Here is a 16,682-nt window from a genome sequence, read left to right on the forward strand (position 1 = left end):
TTTTAGGTCTTGGAAAGTGTTATATGGGCCCAAATAGAAACCCTAAAAAAATATCGCGGAGTCCAAACGGAAGCCCTGAATCCATGTCCAATAGTTTGGGCTTAGAAAGTGTTATTTGCCCCTTCTAGTATTAATTCGACAGATACGTGCTATCAGAAAGTAGGCCCAATAGAGTCCATGCCGGGGTGAACCGACTGATTCTTTCACGAGTCTTCGGTTATTTACTTATTTTCCATGTCGCCCCGCATTCTGCGTACAGCAAACACAGCACCAGAAAGAAATGGCGGTTTTGGGGCGATTAGCGAGGACAGCGAGTGCGGGGCGTAAGATCAACGCTTCTAAAACCATAATCCCTTCGCTTACTCCCTCGTGTAACCTTCTTTGTCCTCCATTTCAACGTAAGCCCCTCAGTCTCTATGTTGTTAACTCGACGTGTCTTCAATAAATACTCATGCTCTTTAATTGCTCTCAAATTATTGATTGATTTTGTTGGTTTTTATGGATTGGATTTTCTCTGTTTTGTTGTTTTAATGGAGATTAAGCTATTTCTTGTTTACTTCAGTTGTGCTTACTAAAAAGACTATTTATTTTAGTTTTTTAATATAATATCTGATGTGGAAATGAGATGGGAGTGGGACTAATGGACTATGTTTTCCATTCCATTTGAGGTTTGAACTAATGATATGTTTTTCCCCTCAGTACTACCATGGGATTGAGAATCCAGTTGCTAGTAATCCTAGTACAAGTTCAAAATTTTTATTGGAATTTCTAATTTTGAAAGTACTGATAGTTTGGTGCTCTCAAACTTGAAATTATATCAAATATTTTTTGTGGCAGTTAGAATTTGATTCCAATGACAATACTTGCAGATAGCCTAGATTTAACTTTAGGATGTCCGACTACATTCAGGCTTCACCATGAGCCAAGTGTTGTAAGTGAAGCAATGTTTACTAGAGGGGGCCTATTATTGCTGATAGGCCATTGATTGCTGTTATAGTGTGCCATTTGATGCCTATTATTGCCAAATGCAGGATCTTTTGAACACCAGATTCATTCCAGTAGATCAGAGATGTGGCGTCTACTGTCAGCACCTAATTTCTCTGGCAAATATTTTTTATTTCCAGCTGTCTTAGCTGGTTTATTTGGAGGAGCAATGCTAGATATAGCCTATGCAGATACTGATGAGGTACATGACTTATATTGAGGGAGTTTTTTCTTTTGTTCATTTAGGAAACAACAGTACGAACTTGTTCTTTTTTACTTGCTTTGATATCTGTTGAGTTTAAAAATCATTATGAACTTGTTCTGTTTTATTTTGATAGCTGTTGAGCTTTAACTAATTTTGCTTATATAGATTTGTCTCTTTTATGCGCACCCCAATATGAACCTGAAGCTGAGTGTATGCGTTTATTATATTTTTCGTTCCTTCAGAATATAGGAAGAAACAAGGAGCAAAGTTCAGAATTTAGAATGAAGTTTTTATTTTTTAGTGATATTCATTACCTAGAATTTGCAATCTCCCAAGAGTTTCCATTTTGAACTAGTCTTTCTGTAGGCTGCTGCCAAACCTCCTCTGCCATCAGCATCTCCTTCAAGTTATGAGCTCCTGGTGGAGATTGCCCACAAAGAACGGAAGCGGGTTGAAGATTCACTCAGAAGTAGAGGAGTGAAACATGGTTCTTATCCCCAGTTTAATGTTGCTGTCAAGGGCCAAAAGGTAACCATATTCCTTTCCTTTATCCCTTTTGATTGGTTATGATGATGGCCCTTATCAATTTTACCACAACAGTCATTTCAATTCATTTGATGCACTACCAAAAGCTGACCATTATTTTCTTTCCTCCTTTGATTGCATATTACCAAGTGTCATTGTTCGTCAATTTACGTTCAAAAATAAATTTATTTGCGATCTCTTGCGCGGTTTATAAAGAAATATATTTTCTGAAAGTGAGAGTGTATGAGATTAGTTTATTGGTTTTGGATTTAGAAGGTAAGTCCTATAACGTTAACAGGAGCATCTCATTTCCAGGTCACCATCAAGTTCCAAGTTCCTACTACATGTGAAATTCCCCAGCTGATCGCAAACTTGGTTTCACATCTAGGACTAAAAGTTGAAGAGCGTAGTGGTGGTTCACATATGGCATTGCGTGCTTGGGACAAGTTAAGTGAACTATCAGTTCTACTTCTTAGAGCCTATAGAGTTCACATATGCCATGAATTCCTTTTATAAAATACTAAATCTCTGTGTCTTCCTCTCTCTTTTCCCATTCCAGTGCAGTTGCTTGGCAATTAGCACTTACTTATCCAAAAGCGCAGAAGGAGATTGGTGTGGATCAGGGACGTCAAGGAGATTTAGATACAAATGAAGATCTATGCATTCTCATATTCCGTCCGCTTATCAGTTCAGATAAAGCAGTTTGTATCCTTTTCTTACTTTACGTATCTTTTATGCCTGAGTTGTATGATTTTGTTGTTTATAGATTTATGTTAATAGAATTATACTTATGTATTTCATTATCTATTAATCTACTTACACATATACAATAGCTGAAGGGATTTTTTATATTGTTGCTGCAGGAAATTGAGTTCATGAAAACAGGAGGCTTTAGCCCTAAAGAGATTGATGCATTGGTGTCCATTTTACAATTTGCTGGTACAAAATTATCTCAAAATAAAGCTGTGGAAAGAAAACCAAGGGAGGGTTCCGCACGGATACCCAATGCGGAAAAATCAGCTTCCAATCTGGAGGCCATGGGTGTGAAAATTTATGGGCTCGATGAGCCCCATGGGAGTTCCATAAATAGTGACATATCCTGGGACAATATTGCTGGGTATGACCAGCAAAAGCGGTATGTTATCGTTTAATTAATTCCTTGTCGTTGGAAATCTGCCAATTTATTAGTATTGTTCTATCTATGATAGTAAATGAAACTACTCATGATTCTTTAACTGCTTTATCCATAGAGAAATAGAAGATACAATATTATTGTCTCTCCAAAGTCCTGAAGTATATGATGATATTGCGCGTGGGACTCGACGTAAGTTTGAGTCCAATAGACCCAGAGCTATACTCTTTGAAGGTCCACCAGGTATGTATTTTAGCCCTAGATATGTTACCAGATTATGCTGAAAATGTCCTTCTGAACATGCTCATCCACGTAATTTTATATTTTATTTGTTTCCTTTTGTCTCTCGAAAATTGGGAATATACATATCTATGCATGTATGCTTTTAAAGCAATTACTGTATATGCATAGATGGTGTTTGCCATGCATTGGAATTGCATGCATGTAGCCCGTCTACATGCCTGCAACTTCCAAAACTCAACTAAATTGATATAGACATAGAATTCTGTCAAGAGACATGTATTCCTTAGCCTTTTTCAAATGCCCTTATTGTTTGGACAATTGCAATTTGGGTTAGTTACATGGGGACCCGATTTGCATGTTCAATTGCATCAAGTTCAGTTACATCATTCAAGTTATCGATGGTTTTATCTTATCACATTGAGTTTCCTTCAATTCTATTTGAAGATTATTTGGGTAGACCTCATACAATAACTGTCCTAGCTCTAACGTATCTTTTGTTTTCCTATCAAAATAAGCATCTAGATCCAATCTCTAGTATTATTAACTACTAATAATAAAACGTTATTTTGTGGCGCCTTTGGAGAGGCTTGATATTGAATCTCTAACTGCTTTGCTAGTGTTTCTTGGTCTGTCTTTTGTATTTCTATAATTGCCTTTAGAAGTTAATTGCATCAGAGAGCTGTGTGTTCGCATTAAAATTATTCAGTATTGTTTTTTTTGGCAAAATAAATTAGTTTTGCTTATGATGTATGTTTTGACTATAGGTACGGGGAAAACATCTTCTGCTCGTGTTATTGCTAATCAATCAGTGAGTTACTGGGCTCCTTTCATTATCATAAAGATTTTAGCTTAGTTTTGAATACAAATTGTTAACTCAAATTCTTTCATTTGATTCTGTAAATTGTTTAATTTTGAACTTTTTGTTTGCCTGAATTTGACTATTAGTTAATTGAATTTGAAATATTAACATTTAACTTGTATGTGTTAGTATTATGTATGCTTATAGAAAAGCCTCCAAGAATTATGAACACGCTAATCAGCCTACGTTTTTATTTGCCCGTGGAAGATCAAGCAAAGTGAGACCATGAAAATACTTACTCCCGTGTAATTTCCTAGAGAAAAGGTACATGGGTAATTTGATCTATTTGCTTTAGAGGGATTGACAAAATGTTCTTCTAATGTGTAAATTTTGAGTTTCTAATGTAGGATAGTGGTAATTTGATTCTCCACAATCCCCCCTCTTCTTTCTCTGAGGGGTACATTTGAGTATGAAATGTAAAGGATCATCATCATCCAAGGCTTTATCCCTCAAGTTTGAGGTCGGCTACATGAGTTTATGAAAAATCAACGGGAATCCACTAAGTGTATTCGTTTCCACCATTCATTTCTATTTAGGATCATTCTTTACCAATGTCGCACATTACCCAATATTGGGGGCATTTCTTGACCAGTGTTAATATACATTGCATAATTGGTTCCTCGACTTCATGATATTTTATATTAATGAAAGCAGTGATAGATTATTCCTATGGAAGTGGGAACTTTTCAAAACATAAATCAGATGGCTGCATATTGTCTTTGCAGTTTGTAAAGTGATATACGATCTGATTTCCTCATGAATTTTATGTACATGATGCACTGAAAAAAATGAGGATGATGTATTTTGGTAGGGCTTCCCACTACTTTATGTGCCACTGGAGGTTGTCTTGTCGAAGTACTATGGGGAAAGTGAACGCTTGTTAGGAAAAGTTTTTTCACTTGCCAATGAGCTTCCTAATGGTGCTATCATATTTCTAGACGAGGTTATCATAATCTCTCTTCTTCCCTCTTTTTATTTACTGTTCTCTATCTTACATTTTCCTTCGAATTCAAGTTGTCTGAGGGTTTAACAAGTTGTTTTATCAATTTTTTCGTTCAACATTATAATAGGTTGATTCTTTTGCTGTTGCTCGTGATAGTGAAATGCATGAAGCTACACGAAGAATCTTGTCAGTGTTGTTACGACAGGTGAAACAGGGTTTTCCATCCAATCAAGCTACACAATACACTTAGATTTGTTTTTGAATTATGCCTATTCTATACGAAATTTTAGGAGGGCTACTTGCGTTCTTTTAGTATCGACATTGCTTACTCTTTCACTGTGCAGATAGATGGATTTGAACAAGATAAAAAGGTGGTTGTTATTGCTGCTACAAATAGGAAGCAAGACCTTGATCCTGCTCTAATTAGGTATGCCAGTGGAGATCGTCCCACCTGGAGGTTGATCATAGCTTGAATTTTCCAAATGCCTACTAACCCATGCTTGATTGTGTTTTCAGTCGGTTTGATTCAATGATTACCTTTGGCCTTCCTGATCAGCAGAACCGTCAAGAAATAGCCGCTCAGTATGCAAAGCATCTGACCAAGTCTGAATTGGAGGATTTTGCCAAAATAACAGAGCAGTAAGGCTTGACATATGATTGCATAATTCAGATCAACTCAATGTTGATATGCTTGTTATGATTAATGACCCAAGAACTCTTCTGGCCCGTCATTATGCTAAAATATATTCCTGATCTAAGTTGTTATTAACTGTGCAATGCTGTTGCTTACTTGGTTCATTGGCCTTGCAATTTTTCAGTATGTCTGGAAGGGATATTAGAGATATCTGTCAACAAGCAGAGCGATCATGGGCAGCCAAGGTGATTAGCTTGCTCGTTCAGTCTTTATGATATAGATTTTGTGCTACAGCTTACATGTGTATTCTCGTGGTTTTGGCTCTGGTAGATAATTCGAGGACGAGCAAATCAAACTGGAGAACAAAGGTCTCTTCCTCCTTTGCAGGAATACATCGAAAGTGCCATTAATCGGCGGAATGCACTACTCGGCATTGAGGAACAGAGAATACTGGATTCTCAATATCGCACAAGAAAGGCTCCACTGGATTTAGCATGATTAAACTTTTCTGGTGGAGATATTATGCACAGATTTTCATATTTTACGGTCTGCCTTTTTCCTAGACTTGGTACCAAATCTAGATAGATCATGAACAATATCCAGCTTAACTTACATATTTGATGAAGGTTCAACATTTTACTTTCTATGCAAGTAGCTTGTACATGAAGACGTCCAGGCAGTGATCCTTGGAAGGGGAGCTAAGGTCCGCTATTTGTTTTTATTTTTTTTTTTCAATATTTTAAGCATCTCATCATCATAAACAAAGTCCTCCAGCTTTTCATACTTAGATTTCATTTCATTGCAAACCACAACCGGTTGGCAAACCAGTGATTCCCCACCGATGGATGGATGGTATCCATCACCGCACCGCAAGCAGCTTAAATGTCACGAGTCTACTTAGGTGACTTTGCCTAATCGACGTCGTTCCTTTTGGTGTACTTGGATGTTCTCTTTGTTTGGCTGGGATTAGTTTATGAATTAGTGTATATGGTTTGCTGTAATTTAGCTGAATGATCTTCTGTTGTTATTTGGATTTTCTTGGAGAGCTGCCTCTCTCAAATAGGCGTTATCTTGTTATCTTCTCTGTGAAGTTGCTGTCTTATATTTCCTGGAATCTATATAGATGTATATAACCCAGCTTTGCTGCACCTTGTTGATATCTGGTACTGTTCTCATTTGGGCTGTTCAGTTACACTGGGTTGTGTAACATGAAATCTGTTTGGTGGGTCCTCCCAGCGAGGTGGAACCGCACCTATATGCGGTTCCAATAGAAGCAGCTGGTTCCGGCTTCTTTTGCCAGCCGCAGTAGAAAATCACTTGAGTTGTCAGAAAAGTTTCTTGAAATCAAGGTCACAGTTTCAAAAAAAACTAGATCCGGTCAATGTCGGTGACCATCAACACCTCTAATCAACTCAACAGATAAAAGTACATCATCTTAGAGGTTTTATTGCTTTTTTAGACTCTTTTTTTTCTTCATTTGAAATTGGATATGTTTTGATGTGTTATCTGTTTCGGAACTTCAAACAGATAACATTTCATTAAAGACATATAATATTCTAACAAGATAGATAACATTTACAAATAATATTATGATAGATATCAAATTAATCGAAATAAATAACAAATCACATGCAATATGCATATCTCCAACCAAAACCAAAAAACCATGAAAATCACCAAAGAAATTGTCGACAAAAATAATGATGTGATGACAGATTAAAGGAAAACAACACGACCTACAAGTCTCGTGGTGAGTATGAGTAGATCTAGTTCGAATATAACGAAAATCGGGATGAAAAATCACTAAAAATGCCATAAAACTCTTGAATAAGCCATGAGAGGCGAAAACGAAGCTTCCGATGAAGGCCAGAGATGAATCATGTGCAGGAGGCATGTGTCATATTTGAGGATGAAGATGAGAATATTTTAGATATTAAAACCATATATTATGACTTTTAATAGTATCTTTATTACAACAAAACTTTCCAAGGAGGGACTTATCCTTAATTTTCCTAATAAAATTTTCATATAAGTATTTATACATATTATTAAATTGATGCCACATGTATTTATAACGTTCTAATTTTTTTTCAAGGAATTAAAAATGCTAATTAATAATTACTGATTAGTATATGTTTTATTTTGTAGATTAATTTTAACTAATAATCAATCTTATGGTTTGTTTGTTTACACATCACTTCATCATAGTTTTTTAAGTACACTTTTTGACAATACACATCACCTTACCTCATCACAATTTTACACCTCACCTCGCCTCACATTAAACGGTCAAAATACACCACTTTCCCAAACAGACCCATCAATCCCCTACTGCACCGTCCTGGGTAAACATTAGTTGAAGCTGGTTTGATGAAAGCTCTTCTAACCCATCACCCCATTTTACCCCTTTGATGAAAGCCCTATAAGCTCCGACTCTACAAACCTAAAACTCCTCCCCACATCTTTATGGAAGGACTCCAACGAGTTGGCTTTATGTTGTGATGTTTTATATGTTTAGGCCGGTTGATAAAAATGAATACTTTCTTGATGGGAGGAAGAGGAGGCTACTGAGATGGCTTTGAGGGAGTTAGGAAGAGTTCGAGCTCTTAAATGGACGCTTTTAGTTGCTACGCTGCTGGCCTGCTGCCCTTTACCCTATGCAATATGATGCATCTAGTGCATTTTGAAGTAGTGTTGTTGGTTGTTTTATTTTATGTTGATTGTTGCTACTTAACGTGGTTGATCAGCTTAAGTTTTTGGATGCGAAAATGTTAAATGGCCCAACTTTTTTTAACCCAAGTTGCCCCAAGTCTAGGTGGCAGTGCCACATAATCATGCTGACATGGCTAATTTTTTTGAAAATCAAATTTCCCCTTCTTTCTCCATTCTCTTTTGTTTAAAATTTGAAAATCAAACATTCTCTTTTTTATTTTCCACTTTCACTTTCTCCCACACTTCCATTATTTCACCGCATCTCATTTAATCATAAATAGACAAGTAAATCATTCATATTCACGAATTACATTGAAAAGAATGGTATTACATTGTTTTTTGTCTGTTAAGAAATGCAATTACATTATTTATTTGTATACAGGCATGCAATTACATTGTTTTTTTCACATAGACCTGCGATTACATTGTTTTCAAAACAATGTAATTTCCACAATAAACAAATATAAGCTGCAGAAAAAAAATAGTCCACAAACCAGACAAGAATAACAAGGTAAATACATTATTTTAAAAGCATAATCATTCAAATGGTTGTAAACATATTGTTACATTGTTTTCAAAACAGTGTAACTTCCAAATATGCAAAAAAAGGAGAACAAAATTACATTGTTGTTGGAGGTGGCTGAGAATTTTGTTGGAGGTGGCCGGAGATGTTGTTGGACGTGGCTGAATGCTCGGATCAACGAATTACATTGTTTTTGAAACAATGCAATTTGCTGTGGTCACCGGAATCCGATACCTATTTGGCCCAAAAATGGATGGGTAAGGTGTGTATTGACGCCTGGAGTCCAAATATGAGGTCGGTCGTCGGAGACGTCGCAAGAGGTGGTTGGATCGACGCTATTTGTGCTATGGTGATCTCGTCATTTGGGAGCTTTTTTTGGACGATACATGCGGTGGTGGGTGGCGTGGAGTGTCGGAAAATGATGGTGGTGGTCGTGTGCTTCAGTTCGGTGGGTCGACGGCTCCGATCGGTGGTTGGACGGAAGAGCTACAATGGTGTTGGTGGTGTTTCATGAGAGTGGGAGGGAGAGAAAGGAGAGAGAAAGAGAGGAAAGAGGAGAAAGAGAGAGAATGTGAGTGATTATATAGAGACAAAAGAGTAATGTGGCTGCTGATGTGGAATACCATGTAGGATTGGGAGAAATTGGGATAAAATTTGTTGGGCCATTTAGCACTATCGTTTTGGATGATGGGAGTGTCGGTTAACGTAGTTATAGTTAATTATTCTACTTGATATCAAACCTTCAAAAATTTACCTCTAAGCCATGAGCATTCCTTTTAGGGTCGACAATATTTTTTAGTCAATTTTTGTTTTAAAAAATTGGTGTGTAAACTTTTATTATTTATTTTCAATAATGGGCATATTTGTCATTCTAAATAAAGATATATATGTGAATAAAAAAAATAGTGTAAACTTAGTAGGTTTTGTTGTGTAAATAAAATTTCTCTTCTAAAAAACATTGAGATCTGAAATCTAACTATGTTTTAAGTGGTAATTTTTTTTAAAAAAATTGAGATTTCAGATAAAATAGTAAAACGTGCAAAATAGTGAAATTCCATTGAATTTTTAAAATCTTTTGTTCAATTCCACTCATATTTTCGATGAAATTAATATAATATAGTATACTTTATTTTGTACATAGGTTCTTGAACATGACCTCATTCACATTGACGAAGAGATACAAATGTTTAGAGAGGCGGGTCAAAAATATTTGAGGTCCTTGATATCATCGAAAATATCTGTTGCAAATAAAATGATGACGATGGAGTGCTGGTTGTAATACATAATTAAGGATAAAAATGTGTTTTAATTTCTATTTTAGGTAAGTTCGTATTTAATGGAAATTGATTTTTAACGAATTGTATAATACTTTATTGATAGGATTTGTTGAGTAACTATTTTTTTCCAAGGGATTTATGACAATAAATCTTTAAAATAAAGGAAATATAAGTGACAATAATTTGAGAAAATTCCCCTCCACGCGCTTTGAAGAGAGTGAGGTTATATATTCGACGTTATGGCCCAAGCTGAGAATCGCGTCTCTCTCTAATCTGTCTCTGTTCATTTCATTTCGATCTCAGGAGATCAATCGATGGCATCACGGGACAAGAAACCTGCGAAGCCTTCGAGCAGTAGAGCCGGTCGAATCCGCACGCTTTCCGATCTCAACCGTCATACCGCACCGGATTCTGACAGCGACGACGATGCGCCGCAGGAGTACTACACTGGTGGCGAGAAGAGGTCCAGTCTCTTTAACCTTAGATTTTCCCTTCTCTCTGTGTATTTGGTACTTGTATTCAAAATTATTGAGATTTTGAGTGTCTTTTCTCAGTTCACTGCAATTTTTATTCCTTGGTGAGTTTAATTCAATGATCAGCGCGTTCGATTGCTGAGAAATTGAAGGAAAACGAAAGTCCGAATCTTTTGTGGGAGAAGTAATAATTTAATTATTGAAGTCAAACATATTCAGTTTCAATCCAATTAAGTGACTAATCAGTTGAAATTGTAGATGTGGAATTAAATTTCAAATACCGATGCTAACAATTGTCAGGAACATAAGCAGCGTTTTTTGAATTGTTCAGGTGCTCGTTTACATCTCAATTATGGGTAGATATGCTTCTAGTTAGAGCAGAAACTTGTGATTTTGGGTTTTTTTTAACTAGTAGTTGTTTATGAACTGATAGAATGGCTATACCACAGAGAAGCTTATGTTAGGTTATAAGAAACTTTGAGATAGATGGTTGAGCGCCCTCTGTGTGTGGTACGTTGTCCAGAGTGATAGGTAGGAGTGTGCTTGTAGTTGATTCTATTAAGCTTGACTCCCTTGGTGCCTTTACCAATGAATTCTTTTCCACTAAAAAGAAACTTTGTGATGTTAACTGGAAAGAGTGTCGAGAATCAACTATTGGCTATCTCTATAGTCTGTAGATAAAGACTGAACATATTCCGCGCTCCCACTTAGACCCTGTCTAATCAGACCACTTTGTTCTGAGTAGTTACTATTTTTATAACATCCAATGAAAGTTTCACACTGGTAGTTCCAATATTGATATTGATAAAACCATCATGCACTTTCTTCCAGTAAATTTTCAGCTGCACTAAGTGCTTAAATAAATTTTTGTTTATTGGAGGGGCCTTTTCTTGCTACTGCTGGAAGATTATGATCAGAAAATTAACATAAGTGTGCGCAGCATTGCATGTGATTAGATTGTGGAGTTGTATAGGAAAAAAAGTTTATTTTTGGATAGTGTAGTATGCATGGAACGTCAATTCTATCATACTTTTGTACATGTATAAACTATGAACCCATTTCCAATGGTCTATCTTTTTCTAATTTATAGACGCAAAAACAAATAACTTCCATGGACAAAGGCTCCTGTAGTGAAGGTGAGTTTGGTTAAGGGCAATAGGTATGAAGCTTTACCCATGCAATTTGCCAATTTGGTGAAGCGGTTTTCAGTATTTGAATCTAGGACCTCTAGTTTGCTTTACGACGACCAAACCATTGGCCAATGGTCCTCCTTAATTTTTAAATACATTTTTAAAAAAAGCAGAAAAGCTATTGGGGTGGGACTCATTGAGGTTGGTGCTGATTACTGTGATTGTGCATGCATTATATTGGTGCTTACCTGAAATTAAATGAAGGTCTTACAATTTGCCTTTGTTATTAATTTGCTTGTTTACAAGCAAACATGTGGCCGAGTGGTAGAGTTGCAGGGGTGCAACCTAGAGGTCATAGGTTCAATTCTTGGAAACAACCTTTCCAAATATCATGTGGGATTATGGTCCGCGTACATTATGTCTATCCCCGACCCTGTTACTGTGGGAGTCATGTGCACACGAGTTGTTTACCATTAATTTGCTTGTTTATGTCTATTGCCTTCGTCCTTATTTTGATGATGGATCTTCTCATTAAGTCCTTGTTACAAACACGAAGCATAGCTTAGAAGAATGCATAATTATAGAAGTTTATACACAATGCAAAATTTGTAACGGATGCATAATATGTTCTGTTTAATTTTTTGCAGTGGCATGCTCGTCCAAGATCCTTCAAAAGGTAATAACAATAATGATGTTGATGCCATTTTTAATCAAGCTAGACAGCTTGGAGCTGTAGAAGGACCCATTGATCAGCTGAATACACCGTCAGCCTCTAGAAGCTTTTCCGGAACTGGTCAAAAGCTCTCTGGCGATGCTGTGCCACCTGCTCCTCAGCAGCCTGAGGCTATTGTTCACAACATTGTTTTCTGGAGCAATGGTTTCACAGTAAATGATGGCCCATTGAGGAGGTTGGATGATCCTGAAAATGCATCTTTCTTAGAGGTAATAGAACTTAAGGTGTACTTGCCTGCTTATCTGATAACTCTACTCTCCCTGTATCTATTGCAGCAATGCAACTATGATTTTGTGAAATTTATGTTGCAGAGCATCAGGAAGTCGGAGTGTCCAAAAGAGCTAGAGCCTGCAGACAGGAGGTCCTCAGTTCATGTCAATTTGATTAGGAGGGATGAGAAGTGTCCAGTGAGTCTTCTTCTCTCATTTTTGTGTATAACAAGTTGCATTGCTTTCCACCAACATTTTGTAAAAACCATTGTCAAAACTTTTTATATGACTTTTTATGGATACTTGGCCAAGGTCACTAGAATCCTGTATTATAGTTTATAATTAATTCTTATCCAGAAGCATATCTTTTCTTTCTAATATCCGTCCAAAATCCTTTGGCCGCTTCCAATGGTATAATCGAGTGTTTTCGCTGTTTTTCCATTACTGATAACTCATACTTGGCAGGAACCAGAGAAGCACCATGTTCCATTTCAGGGAGTGGGAAGAACTCTAGGTAGCAGCAGCAGTCAACCAGCTACTTCAGCTCCTTTAAATTCTGCTCCCACCCCTTCCATGGGCCTCGTTCTCGATGAAACATTACCATCAGCATCAGTTCAGCTTAGGTTGGCTGATGGCACACGTATGATAGCTCACTTCAATTACCACCACACAATCAATGACGTCCGGGCATTCATGGACGCATCCAGGCCAGGGGGTGCTCAGAATTATCAGCTGCAGCTTGTCGGATTCCCTCCTAAAGTTCTTAACGATCCCACCCAGACTATAGAGCAGGCCGGCCTCGCCAATTCTGTTGTCATTCAGAAATTCTAGCCTAAGTTGCCTCATGTTTGTACTTTGTCCACCCTTTTAAGTCATTCCTCAGCTGCTTATTGCAGTAACTACCATTTCCAACAACTTAAAACTTGAAAGTTGAAATGTCTACTTCTTATATATAGGAAAGGAGGGGTTTTCAGCTTGTTTTGTGCTACTAATTCGTTGATTGTAGTTGTTAACGTTTTCCTCCTTGATTATCAAGTATGCTATACAAGCACATTTGGGTACTTCTTGACATATGTATTAGATGATTATATTCACACAAAATTAAGTAAAGAAGAGCCATTGAACAAGTTGCATAACCCAAACAAATGTAGCTAGAACACACTGAAAACCGTAGGTGGCTATGATGGGAGAACCCATGAAATATCACATTAACAATCCATTGATTGTGGACATGGATTTGACCAAGAAAGAGTCGAACATTTCGAGCCGCAATAGTTGCCATATTCGAGATCTCTCATGGATTGATATGTTCCTGCAAATTGGAACAAGATCTCAAGGAGTGTATAAAAGAGTCATGTCAACCATATACACACCAGCAAGATAAGATTTGATTAACTTGTATGGACAAGCAACGACCTTTTTGGTTGTTTTTATCTGCAAAATTTTGATTCAAAAGCAAAGGTTATGAAAACATCAACAATTATCAAAACCCACCTCTCAATTCATTGATTTGGTTGCATTAATGAAAAGTGGGCTTGTGGGGTCTTCACTTATGTGGAAAATTGGAAAAAGCTAGTGCCCACCATTAGAGAAACATTAGACGTGTTGTTTCTCTAAATGGTTATCTTCTAATTGGAACCTACACAAGCTGTTTTGTCATAACCATCGTAATTATGGCATAATTAATTTGATGGTTTGTTAGAGAACATTGTTGCATTTAGGGCTGTCAAATTAACTGTTCGGACAGAACCAATCTAGTCGATTGGTTTGTTATTCTCAAAGATATGTAGTGAAGATCAGTCGAAAAAATGAAAAAATCGACCTAAATCATCAATAACCAATTGATTGATCGATTATTTTTATATCAAAAAATCGAGAAGAAAAAAAAAACCTACCAAAATCGACAGTGGACACCTGCATTTGCATTATAATTTTGTTGGTTTGGTTATGGATTAGTTGACTACAAATTAGTTGATTGCTGACCAAATCTATAATTGGAATTTTGGGTGAACAAATCATTACTTCCTCGAACTCTAAAAAAGGAATGAGTTAAAGCAAATTTAATAATTATCAATTGACCATTTTCTCAGAAAAGTAGAAAGTCTATGGCTCAATTACTGAAGAATTTAAATCCTTCATCAGTCCTGGAAGTGCAATTGCATTCTTGACAAAATGAAAATATAATAATAATAATAATGATGATGATGAATAAATATCACATGGCACGCTTGGGAAGTGGTAGAAGAAATGGTTGATTATTGGTGGTGGGAATACTTGGCTCTGAGCCTCTGATAGTATGGTCTGATGAGAAGATAGTCTAATCAATCTTCTTGTACTTGTATCCACTTTTTTTAATTTCTAATTAATCAATGAGAGGATTCTAAGGTGGGGGGTTCAGGAAGGATTAATCATCTTTAGCTTGAACAATTAATGACAAGATGAAAAGTGTATTAACTTTATTATAATATACTAATTACTTACACAGTTAAGGATAAGCCTCTTTTATGAGAAATGTTAATGAGTAATCTTAGAGCTTATTAATGAAAAAGATACATTAATGGAACCTGAAAAAACATGTATTTTAAGTTTTAAAAATATGTAATTAGTAGTATGTTATAATGTGTTATAGTCAATCATTAATAAGTGTCATTAGGACACCCTAATACACTATAGTGTATTTATTCTTTTTAATTTAGATTAACATTATTTATACCCAAAAAAATTAAGGGTGCATATAGTCGTACTCTTTAATTTATTCTTAGGTTGAATGGCTCAATATAAAGTGGGGTTTTCAAAAATAAGTACATATATATATATATATATATTAAAATAATTAAATTTACGATAATATTTATTGGCCCGGTCCCACCTCAATTACACAAAAAATCAAGTCAATCACGTATTTTAATACAGCCACATCAGCAAAACACAAATTTCTATACACTTTTTCTTCCCACACACTTTATCTTTCCACCCAACCCAACAACATTCCATTCCTCCATATTATCCACAACAAAACTACACCAAAACATCAAATATCAATACATCCACATCAGCAAAACACTTATCCCAATACAACCACATAAGCAAAACACATTTTACAATACAGCCACATCAGCAAAAGACAACATCTTTTTGGCCCAATACCACTTCACCAGTGCATTTGCCCTAAGGCTTCTTGTGTCTCTAATATCCTCTCCTCTCCTCTCCTCCCTCCACCATAACTTTTGTCACACAACACAAGTAAACCCTCACATCTCTTAATAACTTTATAACTTTAATTATAGTTCTTTTTTCCCCTTTTCCATGTGTTCTTACGCTCTCGTGACGGATTCGCGTACTATCAATCACACACACACACACTCTCTCTCTCTCTGTCTCTCTCTCTGCTTTCAAAGTTCAAACCCTAACAATCTATTTCTACCTCTTTACTAACCCTAACCCTAACCCTAATTTTGACACAAATAAGTTCACGCCAAAACCCAATTCACTGCATGCCCACCCCATAAAATTGCTAGTGGTAGATATATAGACAAATTGTTTTGAAGTAAAAAAAAAATTATATATATATATATATTATATATCCTGCATGTATTCAATTCAATTCGAATATTCTTGAAAGGTGTAATGTCAATATGAATGAACTCTTCAGGTCCAAGTCTTGATTTAATTTGTATGTGTATTGAGGAGGAGAGGTCTCATCAGTATTAGATAAGCTGATTTTTGGTAGTGTACGGTGAAATCTGCTTGAAGTTACTGATTGATGGGAAATCTGGAGTTTGTCATGTACATGTTGGTGATTTTGTAAATATAATTAGCATCATTAATCAAACGTGTTTTTATTAAATTAAGCCTTTAACTAAACCACATTTGCCATATCCATATGTAGATGTTTATTGTCATATTTCTTACAATAAACTGTTGGTGTATTTTGAAATAAAAGAATAAATTTGTTAACGTAATCAATCATTTTATTCATTACCATATTTAACTTGTTAATTGTAACTTCTCTAATTCAATGACAAACTTCATTAAAAGTCTCACATTGAAAAATTAAGGGAGTAAAATGTCACTTAATAAGAAAGAATAAGTTAATGGGT

The 16,682-nt window shown here is 36.0% G+C and overlaps 2 protein-coding genes across 2 annotated transcripts; both read left to right on the forward strand.

The window, feature by feature from the left end:
• Positions 1 to 205: 205 nt before the first annotated feature.
• LOC119990084 (meiotic spindle formation protein mei-1) lies at positions 206 to 6,243 on the forward strand. The gene is made up of 14 exons (XM_038835906.1): positions 206 to 398; positions 1,032 to 1,186; positions 1,556 to 1,717; positions 2,030 to 2,160; positions 2,274 to 2,415; positions 2,578 to 2,849; positions 2,965 to 3,089; positions 3,854 to 3,897; positions 4,760 to 4,891; positions 5,019 to 5,096; positions 5,236 to 5,318; positions 5,408 to 5,530; positions 5,710 to 5,770; positions 5,856 to 6,243. Exons 1-14 carry the CDS (start codon positions 281 to 283, stop codon positions 6,021 to 6,023), a joined length of 1,794 nt encoding a protein of 597 aa, XP_038691834.1. The 5' UTR covers positions 206 to 280; the 3' UTR covers positions 6,024 to 6,243.
• A 4,038-nt stretch (positions 6,244 to 10,281) lies between these two features.
• Positions 10,282 to 13,643, forward strand: LOC119988196 (plant UBX domain-containing protein 3-like). Its single transcript, XM_038833155.1, has 4 exons — positions 10,282 to 10,500; positions 12,288 to 12,582; positions 12,685 to 12,780; positions 13,048 to 13,643. Exons 1-4 carry the CDS (start codon positions 10,352 to 10,354, stop codon positions 13,411 to 13,413), a joined length of 906 nt encoding a protein of 301 aa, XP_038689083.1. The 5' UTR covers positions 10,282 to 10,351; the 3' UTR covers positions 13,414 to 13,643.
• Positions 13,644 to 16,682: the final 3,039 nt, after the last annotated feature.

Source organism: Tripterygium wilfordii, chromosome 21, assembly GCF_013401445.1.
Source record: "Tripterygium wilfordii isolate XIE 37 chromosome 21, ASM1340144v1, whole genome shotgun sequence".
Taxonomy (NCBI): Eukaryota; Viridiplantae; Streptophyta; class Magnoliopsida; order Celastrales; family Celastraceae; genus Tripterygium; species Tripterygium wilfordii.